The sequence below is a fragment of the Melospiza melodia genome, unplaced genomic scaffold, assembly GCF_035770615.1.
Source record: "Melospiza melodia melodia isolate bMelMel2 unplaced genomic scaffold, bMelMel2.pri scaffold_45, whole genome shotgun sequence".
NCBI classification, from domain to species: Eukaryota; Metazoa; Chordata; class Aves; order Passeriformes; family Passerellidae; genus Melospiza; species Melospiza melodia.
In genome coordinates this window covers 6,299,209-6,317,243 of record NW_026948772.1, presented here as the reverse complement: position 1 = coordinate 6,317,243, position 18,035 = coordinate 6,299,209, and the positions used below count along the sequence as shown (strand labels likewise).

The 18,035-nt window shown below is 50.6% G+C and overlaps 1 protein-coding gene across 1 annotated transcript; it reads left to right on the top strand.

Moving 5' to 3' along the window:
* Nucleotides 1-5,171: 5,171 nt before the first annotated feature.
* Nucleotides 5,172-6,080, top strand: LOC134434634 (olfactory receptor 14J1-like; the record flags this gene model as incomplete). Its single annotated transcript, XM_063183286.1, has 1 exon — nt 5,172-6,080. A coding segment is annotated over exon 1 (909 nt), but the record flags the coding sequence as incomplete, so codon positions are not given.
* Between the last annotated feature and the right edge of the window lie 11,955 nt (nt 6,081-18,035).

The window sequence follows — 18,035 nt, the reverse complement described above, 5'->3', positions numbered from 1 at the left end:
AGCTGAGCTGTGCTGAGCTGTGCTGGGACAGCCGGGGAGGCGCTCCAGGAGGGCACTGGAGCCTGCGAGAGCAGATGTGAAGGGATAACCTGCCCGTGGGACACAGCAAGAGCTCTGGAGCCACATGGGTGAAGTGTGACCGTGAGCCAGCCTGGGAAAATGGGCAAAAATGTTTTGCTGTGTAAAAGGCCTCTGCTGGCTCCTGTGCTAGCCTCAGGTCCTCAGGGTGGAAATAGCATGGTTTATCCAGAAATAAGTTTAGCTTATCTATTCCTCTTGCTGGATGAAGCCTTGATGAGAGTAGGCATCATCAGAAAAGTGCCTCCACGTTTTTTCTGCCCTCTAAACCTCCCAGTTTTGGGGTTTTTGTCTCCCAGCAGTAGTCAGCTGCCCGTGGCTGCTCAGTGCCTGTGCCAGTGTTATGCTGCTGAGCTTTCCTGGCACCAGCGAGGCCGTCCTGGTGCTCAGTGGTGCCAGGTTTTGGCAGCACTCTGCATGCCTGAGAGTGGAGTAACTCCTGCCCGCGGAGACAGGTGACTAGACTGTAGGTGTTCATGCAGCAACAGGCAGCTTTATTGAGATCTAACTTCCTTATATAGACAAGAAGGCCCATGAAGGTAATCCTCATTGGCTGAGCCAGTTACTACTCAGCTAACCAGCCAATAGCAGCCTGAGTCTCCAGTGGTCTGGGCCTGCTCTTACTGGTTGAATTACATAAGCAAGGTAATTATATAATAAATCACTTATGAAGCTGGAATTATTTATACTGTGTGGCCTACAGGCCAGATGTAGAGCATCACAGAGGAATAGCTCATAAATATGGAACTTGTGTGTGTCATAAAACCTCTATAGCTCATAAATATGGAACTTGTGTGTGTCATAAAACCTCTGTTCGCATGATGTTTGGAGCACTCGAATGGAGGAAGGCTCATCCAAGTGATCAGTACTGCAATAAAAATGAATGCTTTTTGATACTCAAACTGTGTTAGAAAGTTTCTTTTTGGGTGATTTCAGTGTCAGTTCCACAAGGCCCTGTAGTTTCACAGTGACCCCTTGGTTCTAAAGTGTCACGATGGCCTCAGTCACACAAGGCCCCACAATGTCCAAAGAGTCCCCTTAATTCCATGGGGCCCTGAAGTGCTACAATGGCCCCTTGGCTCCATGAGGCCCTGCAGTGCCACCCTGGGGCAGGAGGCCAGGAGGAACTCGTTCCCCACACGCTGCAGCTCCCTGGGCCAGCTGGCACCAACACCTTCTCCCAGGCCAGCACTGCCTGGCACAGCCAGGGCCGAGCCACACTGCAGCTACCAGCAAACCACGGCGGGGGCTGTGAGGCCAAAACCCGAGTCACAGACAGTTTGTCACTCTTCCTGACTGTATCTGACCAAGAAATGTCCCATTGTGGGGTCCCCTTTCCTGCAGTCACTGCAGCACTGGGACCATCCCTGGAGCTCTGAGCGAGAGAAATGGCCAGTGCTGCACCTCTGCACTGACTCAGGGATGGTGGGAAATGCTCTCTGGGGTGGCTGGAACCATGGAAAAAGGACAGTTGGGAGCACAGAGGGAAACCCAGCTGGGCTGCTGGACTGGGGTAAGACATCTCTGTCTGGGGAAGAAGTTGGCTGTGAAACTCCCTCCTGTGGATGCTCACGTGCCCAAGAGTTGGGCACTGAAGAGCATCACAACAACAGACAGGAGGATGGGGCGGCCAGGATTAAAGCGCCTCAGGGGGGTCTGGACTGGCCACACAAGGGTGAACCCTGGACACCATCTCCAGGTTATCCCTGACTGTGAAACATGGGCTGAGATCAATCAGGGCCAGGCCAGGCAAAGCCCCTGTGGTGTGGGGGGGCAATGGTGGGAATATAAATCTGGGGCGACATGTGGTCTTGGTAGTAGGTGTAGTAAATTGGGAGCACCATTCCTAAACCACAACAGCCCTGTCAGAACCAGGCCTGTCCCTGCACTGCCCCCGCTCTGCTGCCCCACAGCTGCTGGATCAGGAAGGGCAGAGCCATGGGGGAGGAAAATGCACAGGGACTCCTCCTGGGAGCGACCTTCCATCCTGATACTCAGACCCCAAGGCAGAAATCCCCATCGTCAGCTGGGAGGTCACCATCAGAGTCTCTGCCATTGTCCCACTTGGTGAATCTTTCACACTGAGATTTTGGTCCTTCCTTTCAGTTTCTTTACTTTTGGGGCTTTTAATGATTCCTCCATAAACATGGCAATTCATGTCCCTAATATGGCAATTCTTTCCTTTTTATGAAAGTGTTGGCAATTAGGCCACATTAAAATGCTGGCAGGGTGTGCATAGGTATTTGCAGCCCTGTGGAGAAGCAGTTGGGATATAAGAACCAAAGAAGTGTAAAATGGTTTGAGTTGGAAGAGACCAAAAAGAGTCTCTGGTAAAACTCCCATTACCCAGGAACACCTTCACTCGTTCAGGTTGTACAAAGCCCCTGACCTTAAACACATCCAGTGATGGGGTTTCAATTCTGAGGGCAGCCTATGCCAGTGTCCTGCCACCATCATCAAAAAATATTTCATCCTTACAGAAAATCAAAATCTGCCCTCAGTCACTTAAAAGATACAGTGTATTATTCTGTATTATATTCTCCAATACAATCTTGGGCAAAAATGTACTCAGCCATTCCTGGACTTAAATCACATCTCCAGGGCTGAGCACCTTTGACAAGGCCCAGAGATCTCCCAGGATGGGATTTGGAGACCCCAAGAACATGATCACTGTATGGGAACTGGAAGTCCTGGGTTCAGTGGAGACTGAGGGCAGAACAAGAACAGCCTGTGAGGATGACAAAGGTGGATTCAAATATATTGGACCTCTTCTTCATAGTGGAAATGAACCTGAGATAGAAATAATGTCACCAAGTGCAGCTGTGAAGACACAGAATGGAAACAAGGAGAGATTAATTTCCCTCCCAGGACAGGGCTGTGGCACAACACATCTCCCAGAAGGAGCCTGGAGCAGCCCCAGGCTCTGTGTGGGCAGGCAGAGGCAGGCAGGAGGCAGAGCTGTCAGCAAAGGAAGGGCCCAGCCAGGTGGGGCAGCCGGGGGATGCCAGCAGCCTGCAGGGACAGAGGCGCAGGGCAGGGACACCGTGGGACAGCCTGGGCTGCACAGGGCACAGGGATGGGCAGCAGCTGCAAGACAGCCCTGCCAGAGCCAACTTGGGCAGCACTTTGCCCATGGCTGCTGGGCCTGGGCCTGGGGCCAGGAGGGGACAAGTGACCCTTGCAGGCCTGGGGCCTCATTGCCTCCTTGTCCCTGCTCAGCAGCCTGGCAGGGGCCGCCCCATGCTCCTGCCCTTGCCATTGCACATCCCCACATGCCAGTGCCCATCCTGGGAAGAGCCCTGAGCAAGGAGGGAGGGACAGGATCTGCCTGGCCAGGGGCCGGGGCTCAGGCCGTGGCCCTTTGCATTCCTCAAACACATCCAGCTTTGCCCAGCACCAGAGACACCTTTGCTTGGTTTGTCCCCAGCTGTCACCACTGCCTCCAGTGTTCTGCTCTAACTGGAACCAGGGGAAAATTTCTCATTTGTGTCTCTCAGAGGTACCCATTAAAACTTGGAAAACTTTGGAGTTTCAATTTAATTTTGAGTTGTTGAGAAGTTTTCTGAACACTCTCTCAGGGACTCAGTTTGATGTAAATAACACCAAATCCCCAAGAGTCTGATTTCAGTCCTTGTGCTGTGTCTGTGCTGCTGAGCTTTAAAGGAACAGCTCTTCCCAGGGCCAGCTCCTCTCCCAGCCCAGCAGGGCTGAGGGCTCTGCCTGCAGGCACTGAGGGGACAGGAGCCAGGCAGAGACAGGCTGAAGGCAATCAGGACTGGGAAGACATTGAGCTGAGACTTCACTTGGGGAAACATCTTCACAGCCCTGTGCATGGTGAGTCTGTGGGTGCAGGGCAATGTCCCCTGTGCTCCTGGAGGGATCCCCTGAAGCCAGCGCACCCCACAGCCTGGGGGATGTGTCAGGAGGACTCTCCCAGTCTCTCTCTGGCACAGGAGCAGGAGGAGGAGGAGGTTGTGCTGCAGAGCGGGGCTGCCCTGGGCACTGTCAGAGGGACAGGGCAGGAAGGCTCCTGCTGCCAGGGACGGCTGCAGGGGGTTAAGCTGGGGTTGCAGCCAGGGTTGTCCTGCAGAGCAGCTCCTGCAGCCCTCAGGGTTCTTGGCCAGCCCAGGGCATGTGCCACCTGCCAGGGGCAGCTCTCAGCCTGCTGGCAGCTCCCCATGGACGCTGCAGGGGAGAAGTTGGAGGTGGAAGGAGCCAGCCCCATCAGGGCAGATTCCTCCTGCTGTTGAGATGGTGCTGCATGGCCAGGGCTGCTCTCAGCTTTCTCCTCAAGGGAAGGGAAAGGGGCTGTCAGCTTTGGCTGTGTCACTGAGACTCCTGTACTGTAACCCTGGGCATCAGCAGATGGGCCTCAGATCTCCCTCAGAAAGTGCCTCCTCACTCTCCTCTCCCTAAAGACAGCAGCAGCAGCACCTTGGCTTGCAGCATCTCTGTTTGTCTGCCCTGCCCTTAAGGCCCTGGTGCCAGGGAGATGCCCCTGGGCAGTGCCCTGTGCTGGGAGGAGTCTGCAGGGCAGAGCTGAGCCACCGGGGCTGTGCTGGGCCCTGGCAGCACTGGCAGGCACAAGGCTTGGATAGAGAGAAACAGCTCCCAGTAGGCACAACTCCAGGCAGCAGAGAGCCAGACCAGCCCTTGGTATCCTTTCCTGTTCATGTGCATAGGGAAAGAGAGAAGGGTTTGGATAAAGTTATTTTTAAACTGGAGAATTCCAAGAGTCCACTGTATTTTTCAAGAAAGATTTAAGTGTGATCATGCTGAAATAGAGAGAGGTTAAATGAACAAAGGGCACCTGTGTGGGACCAGCAGGTCTGACTGCCCTGTGGCACAGCGAGCCCTGTTTTCCCTCTGGGCTCCCCAGTGTTCAGCCTGAAAGCAATGCTGAAGATAAAGCAGTAACTCAGAAGGAGCAGAAATCCAAAATCAAAAATAAAGAAATTAAAGAAAATTTCCTTCAAAACAAGATAAATATTTTGAGGGGATTCCTAATGAAAGAGCATAGGATGGACTCAAGGAAATCTGTCCAAGCTTGTCAAAGTCTTCTTTCAACAGTTCACTATGCCCAGAGTGAAGGAATGTCCAACAGCAGCTCCATCAGGCACTTCCTCCTGCTGGCATTGGCAGACACGCGGCAGCTGCAGCTCCTGCACTTCTGCCTCTTGCTGGGCATCTCCCTGGCTGCCCTCCTGGGCAACGGCCTCATCATCAGCGCCGTAGCCTGTAGCCACCACCTGCACATGCCCATGTTCTTCTTCCTGCTCAACCTGGCCCTCAGTGACCTGGGCTGCATCTGCACCACTGTCCCCAAAGCCATGCACAATTCCCTCTGGGACACCAGGAACATCTCTGACACAGGATGTGCTGCTCAGCTCTTTTTCTTTCTGTTCTTTACTGGAGCAGATTTCTCCCTCCTGACCATCATGTGCTATGACCGCTACGTGTCCATCTGCAAACCCCTGCACTACGGGACCCTCCTGGGCAGCAGAGCTTGTGCCCACATGGCAGCAGCTGCCTGGGCCAGTGGTTTTCTCTTTTCACTGCTGCACACAGCCAATACATTTTCGCTGCCCCTGTGCCATGGCAACGCCCTGGGCCAGTTCTTCTGTGAAATCCCACAGATCCTCAAGCTCTCCTGTGCCAAATCCTACCTCAGGGAACTGGGATTTCTTGCTGTTAGTGTTTCTTTAGTATTTGGTTGCTTTGTATTCATTGTTTTCTCCTATGTGCAGATCTTCAGGGCCGTGCTGAGGATCCCCTCTGAGCAGGGATGGCACAAAGCCTTTTCCACCTGCCTCCCTCACCTGGCCGTGGTCTCACTGTTCCTCAGCACTGGATCATTTGCTAACCTGAAACCTCCCTCCATGTCCTCCCCATCCCTGGATTTGACCCTGTCAGTTCTGTACTCGGTGGTGCCTCCAGCCCTGAACCTCCTCATCTACAGCCTGAGGAACCAGGAGCTCAAGGCTGCAGTGTGGAGACTGATGACTGGATGCTTTCAGGAACATTAAACTGCTGATTAATTTCTGCAAATAACTTATAATCAAATTATTCTTTAAAAGTTATTTTGGGTTTGGTTGTGTTTGTATTTTTACTTTTTTTATACTGACCACAAAAAATTTCATTTCTTCTGACATTTCTCATTTTGTTTCTTTCCACCTTCCCTGTGCCCACAGACTGTGTCAATGAGAGGCTGTGCTCTCAGTGGCTTTAAATGAACTAAAGGATGTCCCAGCAGAGTTTTCTGCAGAGATGCCCTTTTGTTGCCTTCTCTGGAGCTGCAGCAGCAACGTCTGTGTGCAGAGCTGGGGGCAGATCAGCGCTGGCCCAGCAGCTGTGCCCAGCAGCAGCAGCACTTGGTGTTGCCAGTGCTGCTGCCGTGGCCCTGCCCCGCTGCCCTGGTGGCCCTGGTGTTGCTGCAGGGCCTGAGTGCTCTTGGGGCCGGGCACAGCCCTGGGGATGGCAGTGCTGGGGCTGCAGCAGGGACAGGCCATGGCCACTGCTGGGGCAGCGCTGACGCCTCAGCCCAGGCCCTGGGGGCTCCAGGCTCCTTGCCCAGGCTCTCTCAAGAACACGGCCAGGCCAATGCTCAGCACAGAAAAGCCCCATGAGCAGCCCCAGGCTGGCCATGGGCAGGCTGGGGGCAAACAGCATGGCTGGGGCTCTGCAAGGGCCCTGGGGCAGAAGGGAAGGAGCAGCAGAGCAGGGGCTGATCCATCTCCAGTGTGCTGGACAGCCCAGGGCAGCGTCCCAGAGCGTCCTCATGGAGCTGCCAACAACATCCCCCCTCTGCAGCCCTGGCCTCTCCCCCAGCTCACACAGGTGCCCCATCCTTGCAGGCACAGACACGGCAGCACTGGCTCAGCAGCCCCTGTTTGCATTGCACACAGCAGGGGGAGAACCCCCATGGTGTTGCTGTGGGGACATGAACCTGAGGGAGCACAAATGCCATCAGCCCCTGGGGCCAGCAAGGGCTGAGGGACACCAGGGAAACCACTCAGCTTTATCCTAGCCTCTGCAGTCAGCCAGAAAGTTTGTTCCCATCAGCTGGGACTTTCCTGTCCCACTGCAGACGCTGTTGCTCAGAGCCAGGGCTGCCTGGCAGCCACCCCCAAACTGCCATCAGCATTTCCTTGGCTCCACCTTTTGCTTTCTTTCCTCTTCTTGATACAAATGTCTTCCTATTGCCCACCCCAGTTCCCTCACCTGCAAACATCCCATCCCTGTTTGCCCTTTCCTCTCTGGCCCCACTCCCCATTGCAGTTCCTGACTTGGCACCATGGGAACATCCCTTGGGCAACAGGATCATCCTACAAGTGCTGCAGGAATTGTCTGCAGGCTCCTGCAGTGCCTGGTGCTGCTCCCTTGCCAGAGGCACCCCAGGCCAGGGGGCACATCTGGGCTGCTCTGTCTGGCTCTGGGGCTCCCTGTTCTGGGCAGTGAGGAGGAGCTGCAGAGGCTCTGCAGGACTGACAGGATGGGCTTTGGGGCTGGCAGGAGAAGCTGAGGGACCTGGGCTGCTGGAGCTTCTGAAGAGGAGGCCCAGGGCTCCTCCTGCAACTGCTCCAAGGGTGGTTCCAAAGAATCCCAGAATCAGCAAGGGTGGAATAGACCTTGGAGATCATCAAGTCCAATCTGTGCCCTGACACCACCTTGCCTCCCCTCAGACTCCTCTTCTCCAGGATAAACAATCCCAGCTCCCTCAGCCACTCCTCACAGGACTTGTTCTCCCGACCCCTCACCAGCCTTGATGCCCTTCTCTGGACATGTTCCAGCCCCTCCATGGCCTTCCTAAATTGGGGCGCCCAGAACTGGACACAGCACTCGAGGTGCTGCCCAAGCAGTGCTGAGCACAGGGGAAGAATCCCTGCCCTGCTCCTGCTGGCCACACCATTCCTGATCCATAGGAGTGCCAGTGGTTTTCTGAGGGAAATGGTGGGGAGAGGGTGATGACAATGTATTATTGATTGTCCGCCATGAAGGGTCTTGGTTTTCACATCTGCTCAGAATGCATTAGAAGGTGTTGGGGGCTAATATCAAGTGCCATTGCTGATATCAATCTATAAAGAGGAATAGAAAACAGGGAAAAGCAGTTCACTTTGCATTGTTTTCAATGCACTATATTCACTTTGAATTAACTTTTGAAGTCTGTTGAATTAACAACAGAAAAATTGAAAATTTAAATTATTCCCAGTGGCTTGTCTTGTTCAGATGTCTAGAAAAAATATTTTATGCTTTTCTCACTGAATTCCTGAACTGAAGAGCTCAAGAAAGAAGAGACCCCTGGAAGAGGAAAATTCATCAGCAACCTCAAAGTGGCTGAGGATCCATCCCCATCAGAGCAGCAATGAACAGAAATGGGCACAGCTTTGTGGCTGCCCCAGCTCTGGAATGGGCCCTGGGCCCGGAGCAGGAGCAGCTCTTGACGGCCCCAAGGCCGGGGCTCTTGTGCTGCCCTGTGTAGAAGCGAAGGGAGACGACCCATCCTTTGATCAGCATCGAACTCTGATTTATTGATCCACCATGCACATTTTATAACAGTGTTAATTAAGTTCATACATATTGCAAACCCCGAGCTCATCATTGGTTACCGATTACACATCAACCCCTCCTTTTGTTTTCAATACCCGTGGTTTGTTATTGAGACCAAGACTTGTTTTCTCATCCTGTTATGAACCATTCTCAAGGCCTCCATGTTTGTCACTTTTGCTTTCCCATACCAGCCAAGGACAGAATATTTACTTGTTATTAAAATCAGCCTGAGAACTCTGCTGTTTACAGAAATGTGCCTGAGAACTTTGTTGTTTACAGAAACAGGCTTGAGAATTGCTGCTTACAGCTGCCTTTTACTTTTCCATCAGCTGTATATGATTATGGCATGTCTGAACAAAACTCTATAAGCCATTTCTGAGCAAAATTCTCCAACAGCCCTGGGCAGATGGGATGGCAGCAGGGGCTGCAGAGCTCTCAGCACCTCAGCCCAAGGGGAGCAGGGCAGCCAGGGAGCCTCCTTTGGCCTTGGCCAAGCACCTTCCCCCATGGCTGGGGCTCAGTCCTGTGCCAACTGCAGCTGCTGCTGTGCCCTTGGCCAGGGGCTGAGGCCGTGGGGCAGTTCCCAGAGCAACCTGGCCTGAGCAGAGCTGTGGGGCCAGAGCCAGCTGGGCTGGGCTGGGGAGAGGCCCTTGGTGCTGCCCAGAGCTCAGGGCAGCTGGCAGAGCTTGCAGGGAGCTGGGCTGGGCTCAGAGAGCCTGGCCCAGAAACCATCAGTGTCCATGTAAGTCTGGCTGAGCGTGCAGGGGCAGGACTCAGGCCAGGCCTTGTGAGGCAGGGCCAGTGCCTGTGCAAGGCATTGCAAACAGGCAAGTGGCCCAGAGAGGAGGCTGCTCTGTGCTCTTTGGTGCATGGACAGAGCAGGGAGGGTGCCCAGGACATTTGTCAGCACCAGCCTCTGTGCCCATCCCTTGGCAGCCCTGGCTGCTGAGCCCAGCTTTGGCCTGGGCTGAGTTTGGCTGTGGCCCAGCTCCATCCTCCTGCATGGCTCAGGGCCTGTTCCTGGCCATGGCCAGCCCTGGCTGCCTCTCTGCTCGCCCAGAGGCCGGCAGAGCCCGGGGCAGGGCTGTCTGTGCAGCACCACAGGTGCCCTGGGCTCTGCAGGAGCTGGCAGAGGCTGCCCAGCAGGGAGGCCATGGGGCACAGAGCCCCAAGGCTGCTGTGGGCACCACGGCACAGGGGCTGTTCCCAGCCGCAATGCTCCTGGCCTGGCCTGGGCCTGCAAAGGGCTGGGCCACCATGGCTGGGCCAGCACAGGGCCACAAAGGGACCACGCAGCCGCTGCCGGGGCTGACAGCAAGGCCAGGCACACACAAGCAATTGCTGAGCGTGGCCTGCGCTGGCCAGGCCTGACTGTGCCAAAGGCAGAGCTCAGCTGCCCTTGGGGGCTGCAGGAACACTCCAGAGCCCAAAGAACCTCCATGGCTGTGCTGGAGACCAAGGCTGCAGGAGGGAAATGCAGGGCTGCTGCGGGATGGGGACGGCATTGAATTCCAGCACACACCTCAGCTCTCTGATGATCCCGGCACCATGCTGGGCCCTGTTTCAGACTGGAGCAGAGCAGATGTTGATGGGACAGGAGCCCTGTGGGGCTGTCAGGGCCCTGTTGCTTGCAAGGTGCTCTGCTGTCCCTCAGGTGCTCTCAGAGAGATCCAATCCCAGCTGGGCACCTCAGGGCACAAGTGGCACTGGCTGTTCATGGGCACACAGCTGATGTCTGCCTGGAAATGGGGCACAGGTTTTAATACCTGTTAGTTTCATAAGATACAAGCAAATCTTTTTTATCTGGGTCATTTGAGTACTTTTAAGAAATGGCAACATTTTCTCGCCAAGAACAGGAACTTCCCATAAGTGAACTGATGGCAGAATGGGAAGAAATACTGATCTTCCTGTCTACTCATGTCACTAATATTCAGTTTATTACTTCCTCTCCCTTTTCCTTCATATGTTTGCAGATCTCTGTTAAAGTGGACATGTTGAAGGACATCTCTTCCCTAGATCAGTATCCCTACATAAATCCCTGGATCTATGTACTTCTAACTGCTCCCAGATTTCCTCCTACATATGCTCTCCAGTCATGACAAGAGCCACTCAATTAACTGGCTTCATGCTTTGAACTTCATGTAGTTGTCCAATCTTTCTGAAGTTAAAAGAGTTATATAATTAATCATCATCTTAATTGTCTTTATATCAATCACAGAATTACCTTTTCTTATGTCTTTGTCTAAAACTGTTCCTGTACAGAAATCCCTGGGGGATGGGGGACATGTCAGATGCTGCTGGGACATCCCAGAGAGCTGAGGGAAGAGCTGTGATGGTTATTAAACTGTTCAAATGTTCAACTTTTGTTTGTTGGCAAGAAATCTTTCTGTGCCTCTGAGTGTCACCAGTCCCTGAGCCCAAAGGACACAAACCTGATGAGTTGTGGTTCCCACTGCAGGGGCACTTGGACCTTGGCTCTGTGCAGGAGAGCTCTTCATCCCCTTTCTCTCTTTTCCTCCCTCTGGGTATGGAGGGAGCTCCTCACTTCAGTGTGTGACTCGTGTGTGCAAAGAGCAAATCTGGGCAGAATTGGGGAAGGGAGGGTTTGCACGGGAGGATCTGTTGGGATCTGTGCTGGGCACAGAAGGTGTTTTCCATTGCTCTGAGATGTCTGCTGTGCAAAGTGGATTTAATACCTTGCAGAGGAATGATTTTGGCATATGATGGAGCTGTGCCTTCCCTTGGCTTTGTTGGCTGACAAGAAATGAACATCCCTCTGTGTCTTGGGCAGCTCCTTCTCCAAGGAAAGCAGGTGGGAGTTGGAGCCAAGGAGCTGAAAGCTGCAGGTGCAGCCTGGGCTGGAGGGAGTTCAGATTTGCACAAGGCGGCTCTGAGTGCCAGGGCTTGGATGGGGGAAATGGTGGGGTGGGTGTAGGGACAGAGTCTGATTGATTGTCAGCCATGAAGGGTCTTATGTCGCAGAGAACTTTTATGAAAAATCCTTTCTTTAGGATTTTTCCTCCTGAGAAGCTGAGAGACCTCAGGAACCAAATGTAATCAATGATCATCTGCTGCTGTGGAAGGCAACATGTAGATCTGTGATTAGTCTCATGTAGTTGTTTGTAATTAATGGCCAATCACAGCCCTGCTGGCTTGGACACGGAGCTTGAGCCACAAAACTTTGTTATAATTTCTTTCTTTTCTCTTCTTACCTACGCCTTCTGATGAAACATTTTCTGCTATTCTTTTAGTATAGTTTTAATGCATTATATATCATAATATAATAAATCAAGCCTTCTGAAACATGGAGTCAGATCCTCATCTCTTCCCTCATCCAAGAACCCCTATGAAAAATGTCACAATCTTGATTTTCATATCTGTTCCAACTACATGAGGAGGTACTTGGATTCAAAGTCAATTGGAGATTGCTATTAACAGGGAAAAAAAAAAAAACTAAATAGGACCTAAAAAATGTTTTCTCACTGTCTTTTTAAATAGAACATATTCAGTTGAATGCACTTCTGAAATCTCTCTTTGTTAACCACACAAGATTTGGAAACTGAAATAAAATCATCCCCAGAGGCTTGGCTTGTTAAGGTGTTCTGAATGTTAATGAGCCCTGGGACACTGAATTCCTGCACTGAAGAGCTGAAGGCTGAACAAGCCTCTGAAGCAGTACTTGGAGTCAGTGTCAATTGGAGATTGCACATTTTAATGAATTAACAGAAAAAATATTACAAGACCTAAAAAATATGTTTTGTCACTCATTTTAAAATATATTGCATTCAGTTTGGATATACTACTGAGATCTGTTGAATTAACCACAAATGATTTGAAAACTGAAATCAGATTATTCCCAGAGGCTTGGCTTGTTCAGGTGTTCTGAATGTCAATGAGCCCTGGGACACTGAATTCCTGCACTCAAGAGCTGAAGGCTGAACAGGCCTGTGGAGCAGGAAAATTCAGCAGCAGCCTCCAAGTTGCTGAGGATGTCAGCAGCCTCCACTGAGGCCATCCCTGCCCAGAGACCGTGGGGGAATGGGCAGACAAGGAGAGCGTCCCTGGGGCTGGGGCAGCACAACTCAGAGGCAGCAGCGGCTCCAGCTGGGAAATGGAGTGTGGAATGTGGGTGGGAAAGCCCTGCCTGGGCTGGGCCAAGCAGGACACACAAGCCCTGACTCCCATCCACTAAAAAACTCTTTTAAGGAGACATTCTAAAGGAATTACAGTTATGTGCTCTGAGATGAACTCACTGGAGAAGTACCATCAAGAGATTCTTCAGAGCCTAAAACTATAAAAGAGCCTTTACTGGGAACTTGACAAAATCAGAGAAACTTTGGCAAAACATTTATTATGACATTGTTGTTGGTTTGTTTATTCAAGATTTCTCTAATCTTGAGATTTCTTAATTAGCGTATTGATGAGTGTGTTGGGTTTTATTGTCAATTAATTATTTATGGTTTTGTTTTGTGAGATAGGATTGCGAGAAAGGTAAAGTAGGCTTAAGATTTTTAAAAGGTAGAAAGAAAATTTTATTAAAAGTAACTAAAATAAAAATGTAGTAATATTTAAAATAAGCTCTTTAGAACACTTTTTTTTACAACTATTTTTTTACTGACCATGTAAAGAAACTAAACTTAAAATTTCTAGTTTTTTACTATTTCTAGAATAGTCTTTTTTTAGAGTACTTTGGGAGAGAAGTTTTTCTTGTTAAGGTTATGGAGATTCTTTTAGAAGAAGAAAAAATTGCTTTTTTTCTGGTTCTTAATTTTGCCATGGATAAGAGTGGTCTGGGGGACTTTGTTATTGTGAAGTTATTTTTATTGCCAGAAGGTTTTTTACAGCTTGTTGATGGGCCATGTTGACTTATGGGGTATTGTTTTAAAAATAGTTCTTTAAAGGTAAAAATGTTCATAATTTACTTTTAAAATTATTTTTATCTCTTGGAATACAGATCTTCTCTTGGGAATACTGGATTACTTTTTTTCCCCTGTTTAAACTTTTTATGTTATTACAGTTATTTTAACAATTCTTTTCTTTTAGCTTGGAGGTTTTTCTTTGATAATAATTTGAATTTTTTTATTAGTTTTATGTATTTTAATGAAAAATAGGGTTTTTGGGATTTAATTTCTTCTTTACTGACTTTGATGGTTTTATGTTTGTTTTTTATATGCTTGTATTTTGTTTTTCTTTTACTCGAGGGAGGACTGAAGTATTGAAAAGATTAACACCTGACCTGCCAGTAGCTTGTGATTGAAGTTGTGGTTGGGTTAGGATTAGTTTTATGGTTCATTTTTGTGGGGTTTTTTTTTGTTTAACTTTAGCTCTAGGGTTGAGTTTGTGTGCGTTGCAGGTCGTAGGAGTTTTTTGTTTTAATTGTCTTGGGGGAAGGGGACTTGATGGTAAGATTTTAATAGCTGTGTCTGGCTTTGTTCTGGTTAGGGGTTTGTAGCCTCTCTTGTTTTCCTGTTTGGAAGTTGTTGACATTTGGTTTGGTTAGAATGGGGCCGATGGGGGGGCAGGGGGCAGCCTGGGGAGGTGGGAAGGGGCTCAGCCCATGGCAGAGTTGCTTGGTTTTGGGTTGGTTTGGGTTGGTTTGGGTTGGTTTGGTTTGGTTTTGGTTGGTTTGGTTTGGTTTGGTTTGGTTTGGTTTGGTTTGGTTTGGTTTGGTTTGGTTTGGTTGAGATGGGGGCTGGGGCCAGGGCCTGCTGCTTCTTTGTTGATTGGGAAAAAAGAGGAGGTTCCTGGGTTTTTTCGTCTTTAGCATTTGTGTTTCACAGAGACGTGTTCAGTATCTCAGTGGTTTAACAGATTGTCAGTTACACAAAAATTTTGTATTACTTTTTAAAATTCTTTTCATGTCAAACGACAACAGACATTCAACCAATAAAAACTCTTCTCAAATCATTGACTTGGCCCACATTCAACTTCACAAACTCTATGCCTGTTCAATTTAATGTTAATCAAAATTTGCAAGAGAAACAGAAGAAGAAGACACAGAAAGACAAAAAGACAAAAAGGATACGCAGAGGCACACACAGAGCTACCAACTCCTGGATTCCAGTAGCGTTCAGATGGAAATTCCAAGAAGAGGTAGGGTCAAGATGGGTGCTTGCCTTGTGGTCAGCCACCAATACCCCTTGGTTTCCCTGGGCCCTTCCCCCTGGTGGGGCTTGGGCTCATTTGGTCCCTCAGGAGCTGGGCTGGGGGCTGCAGAGGTGGCTGTGGAGCATTGCCTGTGCTGTGCCAGGGACTGGCAGACACTGCTGGGCTGGGATAGAGGCTCTGGGGGGATTGGGGTTCCAGGGCAGGGCAGTGCTGGGCTTACAGGGCAGGGCAAGGCTGGACCTACCCCTTCTTCCTCCCTCACACATGAAATATTTCCAGCCAACAATCTCCTCCAGTCTGTCACAACAGGCAGTGTTGGAGGTGAAATCCTAATTCTGGGCATGGGCACCTGGCCAAGAAGTACAGTTCTTTTCCATAGGAAGGAAAGCAGAGAGCCCCAGTGTTTGGAAGGCAGGTGAGAGCCTCAGTAGGCCAAGGCCATCCAGACTTTTCAGAAATGGCATATTTTGTCTGGGAGCTATCTTTGGATGTAGGGAATTTTGGAGGTGGAAGTCCAATCTCAGCCATGGGCACCTAGAGAAGCAGGACAGTTCTTTCCCATGGGAAGGAAAGTGCAGAGCCTTCCCCAATGTTTTGGAGACAGATGGAACTGACCCTTGTAAAACCAATGCAAGATAGACTTGTCCTGGCAATATTCCTATGGGAACAATCCCTGGATATAAGGACATTTGGAGGTGAAATCTCAATTCTGGCCATGGGTGCCTGGAGGAGAAGGAAAGTTCTTTTCCATTGGGAAGGAAAGCATGGAGCCCCAGTGTTTCATTAGCAGATGAGAAGCAACCCTCAACATGCCAAGGTCATTTGGACCAGTCAGGCAGTCCATGGGAGGCCAAACCAGTCAGACATGCTCTGTGTCTCCTTGTTTTTAAGAGGCCCCATAATGTCACAATGGTGCCTTGATTCCATGGGGTCCAGCAGTGTCATAATGGACCCTTGGTTCAGTGGAGTTGCACAATGTCAAAGTGGCCCCCAGGTTCCAGAAGGCCCCAAGTGTCAGAATGGTCCAAATTATTCCATGAGGCCTCGCAGTGTCACAATGGTCTCTGTGGTTCCCCAGGCCCCACAATAACATGTGACTCTTCTGTTCCATGAGCCCTGAATGTCACAATGGACTTTTGGACCTTGGGGGTTTGCGGAGTCACAATGGTCTCTTTTGACTCAAGAGTGTCACAATGGACCATTGATGAAAGGAGACCCCTCTGTGTCACCCTGGAGCTTTGGTTCCATGCAGCCCTGCAGCGTCACAATGAACCCTAGTTTCAATGGGGATCAACAATGTCACCATGGCCCTAAGGTTCCATGCATCCCTGCAGTGTCACAATGGTCTCCTTTGGTTGAGCAGTGTCACAACGGAGCACTGATGACACGAGGCCCTGCAGTGTCACAATGGACCTTTCGTTCCATGCAGCCCTGCAGTGTCACAAAGGCCTCTTGGTTTCACTAGGCCCCACAGTATCATATTGGTGCTCTTGGTTCTGTGGGGACCTGTGGGGTCACAATGGTCTCATTGGTACCATGAGGCCTCACAGTGTCACAATGCTTTGCTTATTCCATGAGGCCTCATAGTGTCACAATGGTCTCCATGATTCCATGAGCATCCTCAGTGTCACAATGGCCCTTGGTTCCATGAGGCCTTGCAATGTCACAATGGACCTTTGGATCCATGGGGTCTCACAGTGTCACAATGGCCTCTTGGTTCCATGGCACCCCAAAGTGTCACAATGGTCTCCACAGTTGCATGAGGCCCCATGGTGTCACAATGGACCTTTGGTTTGATGGGGCCTCTCAGAGTCACAATGGTCCCTACATTCCATGGACCCACAGTGTCAGTACAGCCCTCTTGGTTCTATGAGGCCCAGCAATGTCACAGTGCTCTCCATGATTCCATGAGGCTCCACAGTGTCACAATGGTATCTTGGTCTCACAGGACCCCACAGTGTCACAGTGGTCCCTTGGTGTCACAAGGTCCCAGTGTCACACGGGTCCCTTGCTGTCACAGGGCCTCACAGTGTCACAATGCTCCCTTGGTCTCACAGGGCCCCACCATGTAACAATGGTCCCTTGGTTCCATGGGCCCTGCGCTGGTGCATTTCCCCCTCCCCTTCTCAGGCTGCCCTGCCAGCTGAGAAATGCTCCTTGGGCCTCGGCCTTGGAGCCCCTGGGCTCAGCTCCTCTGCAGCTCATCACAAACACTGTCTGTTCCAGCCACTGCTGCTGCCCAACCAGCTCCTGCTTTCTGTAGCAGCAGCCCTGGGTGGTGTTTTTGTTCCCTCTGTGGCACAACATCCCTGTTCTCACACTGCCAAAGAAAGCTGTTGGTGCCAAGTGCAGCCAGGATGAGCCATTGCTGGGACTGAAGCCCCTCTCTTGGGGCCCTGCAAACAGCGCTCCAAAAGGAGCCCTTGGAGCTCTCCTGGGCCAGCGACTCCCTCTGAGTGGGGCCTCTCCCAGCAAGGAACTCTCCCGTTTGCTGCACTCGGGAATCCCGAACAATGATGGAGCCTGGGCCGATCCCCCCACTCCTCCAGGCTCAACCCTTCACCTGCTGGGGAGATGCCAAAAGATCCACAGGGAGCATTTTCTGCCCTCAGGGAAATTGCTCACAAGTGCCTGGCACTGGCTTTTTGTCTCTGTGTGCACACAGGAGTGCCTGTGCTGGGGAAATGTGGCAGAAATGCTGCTCTGTGAGGGGCTTGAGTGTCTTGGATAGCTGAGCCAGTCAGCCCTGTAAGTGAGGTTAAGTCACGAAGTCTAAGCTAAGCTAAATGCTGCTAAGAGTTTTTCTTTTGCTAAGTTTTTATGTTGAATATAAGTTAAGTTGAATATCGTTGAGTGTTATTCCTCTGTTAGATTGCTAAGTCATAGGTTGGTTGGTTGTAAGGTTAAATACTGTTAAGCTCTGTTCTTTTGCTAAATTGTGAAGTTGAAGGTATCAGTTAAGGTTAAGTCCTGTTAAGTTTGATCTCTGTTTACCTTTTGGGCCGTATTCCTTTCATCCTTGCCCTCACTGCCCTTGTGTCACACACACATAGGGACAGTTCTCTGATGATTTCTGGTTTGATTGCCTGGATTTGGTTTGGTTTTGTTGTTGCTTTGTTTCCTTGGTGTGCCTGAAGTGTCCAGTCAGGAGCAGAGTGACTCTTGCCAAGGAACTTTGTGTTGCTGGCCCTTAATATTAAATCTGGTTTTTGCTGCTCCCTTCCTGGGCATTTTTTCAGCGGTCTCAAGCCATTGTTCGTAACAGGAAGACGGAGCCCTGACCCAGGCTCTGACACGGGGAT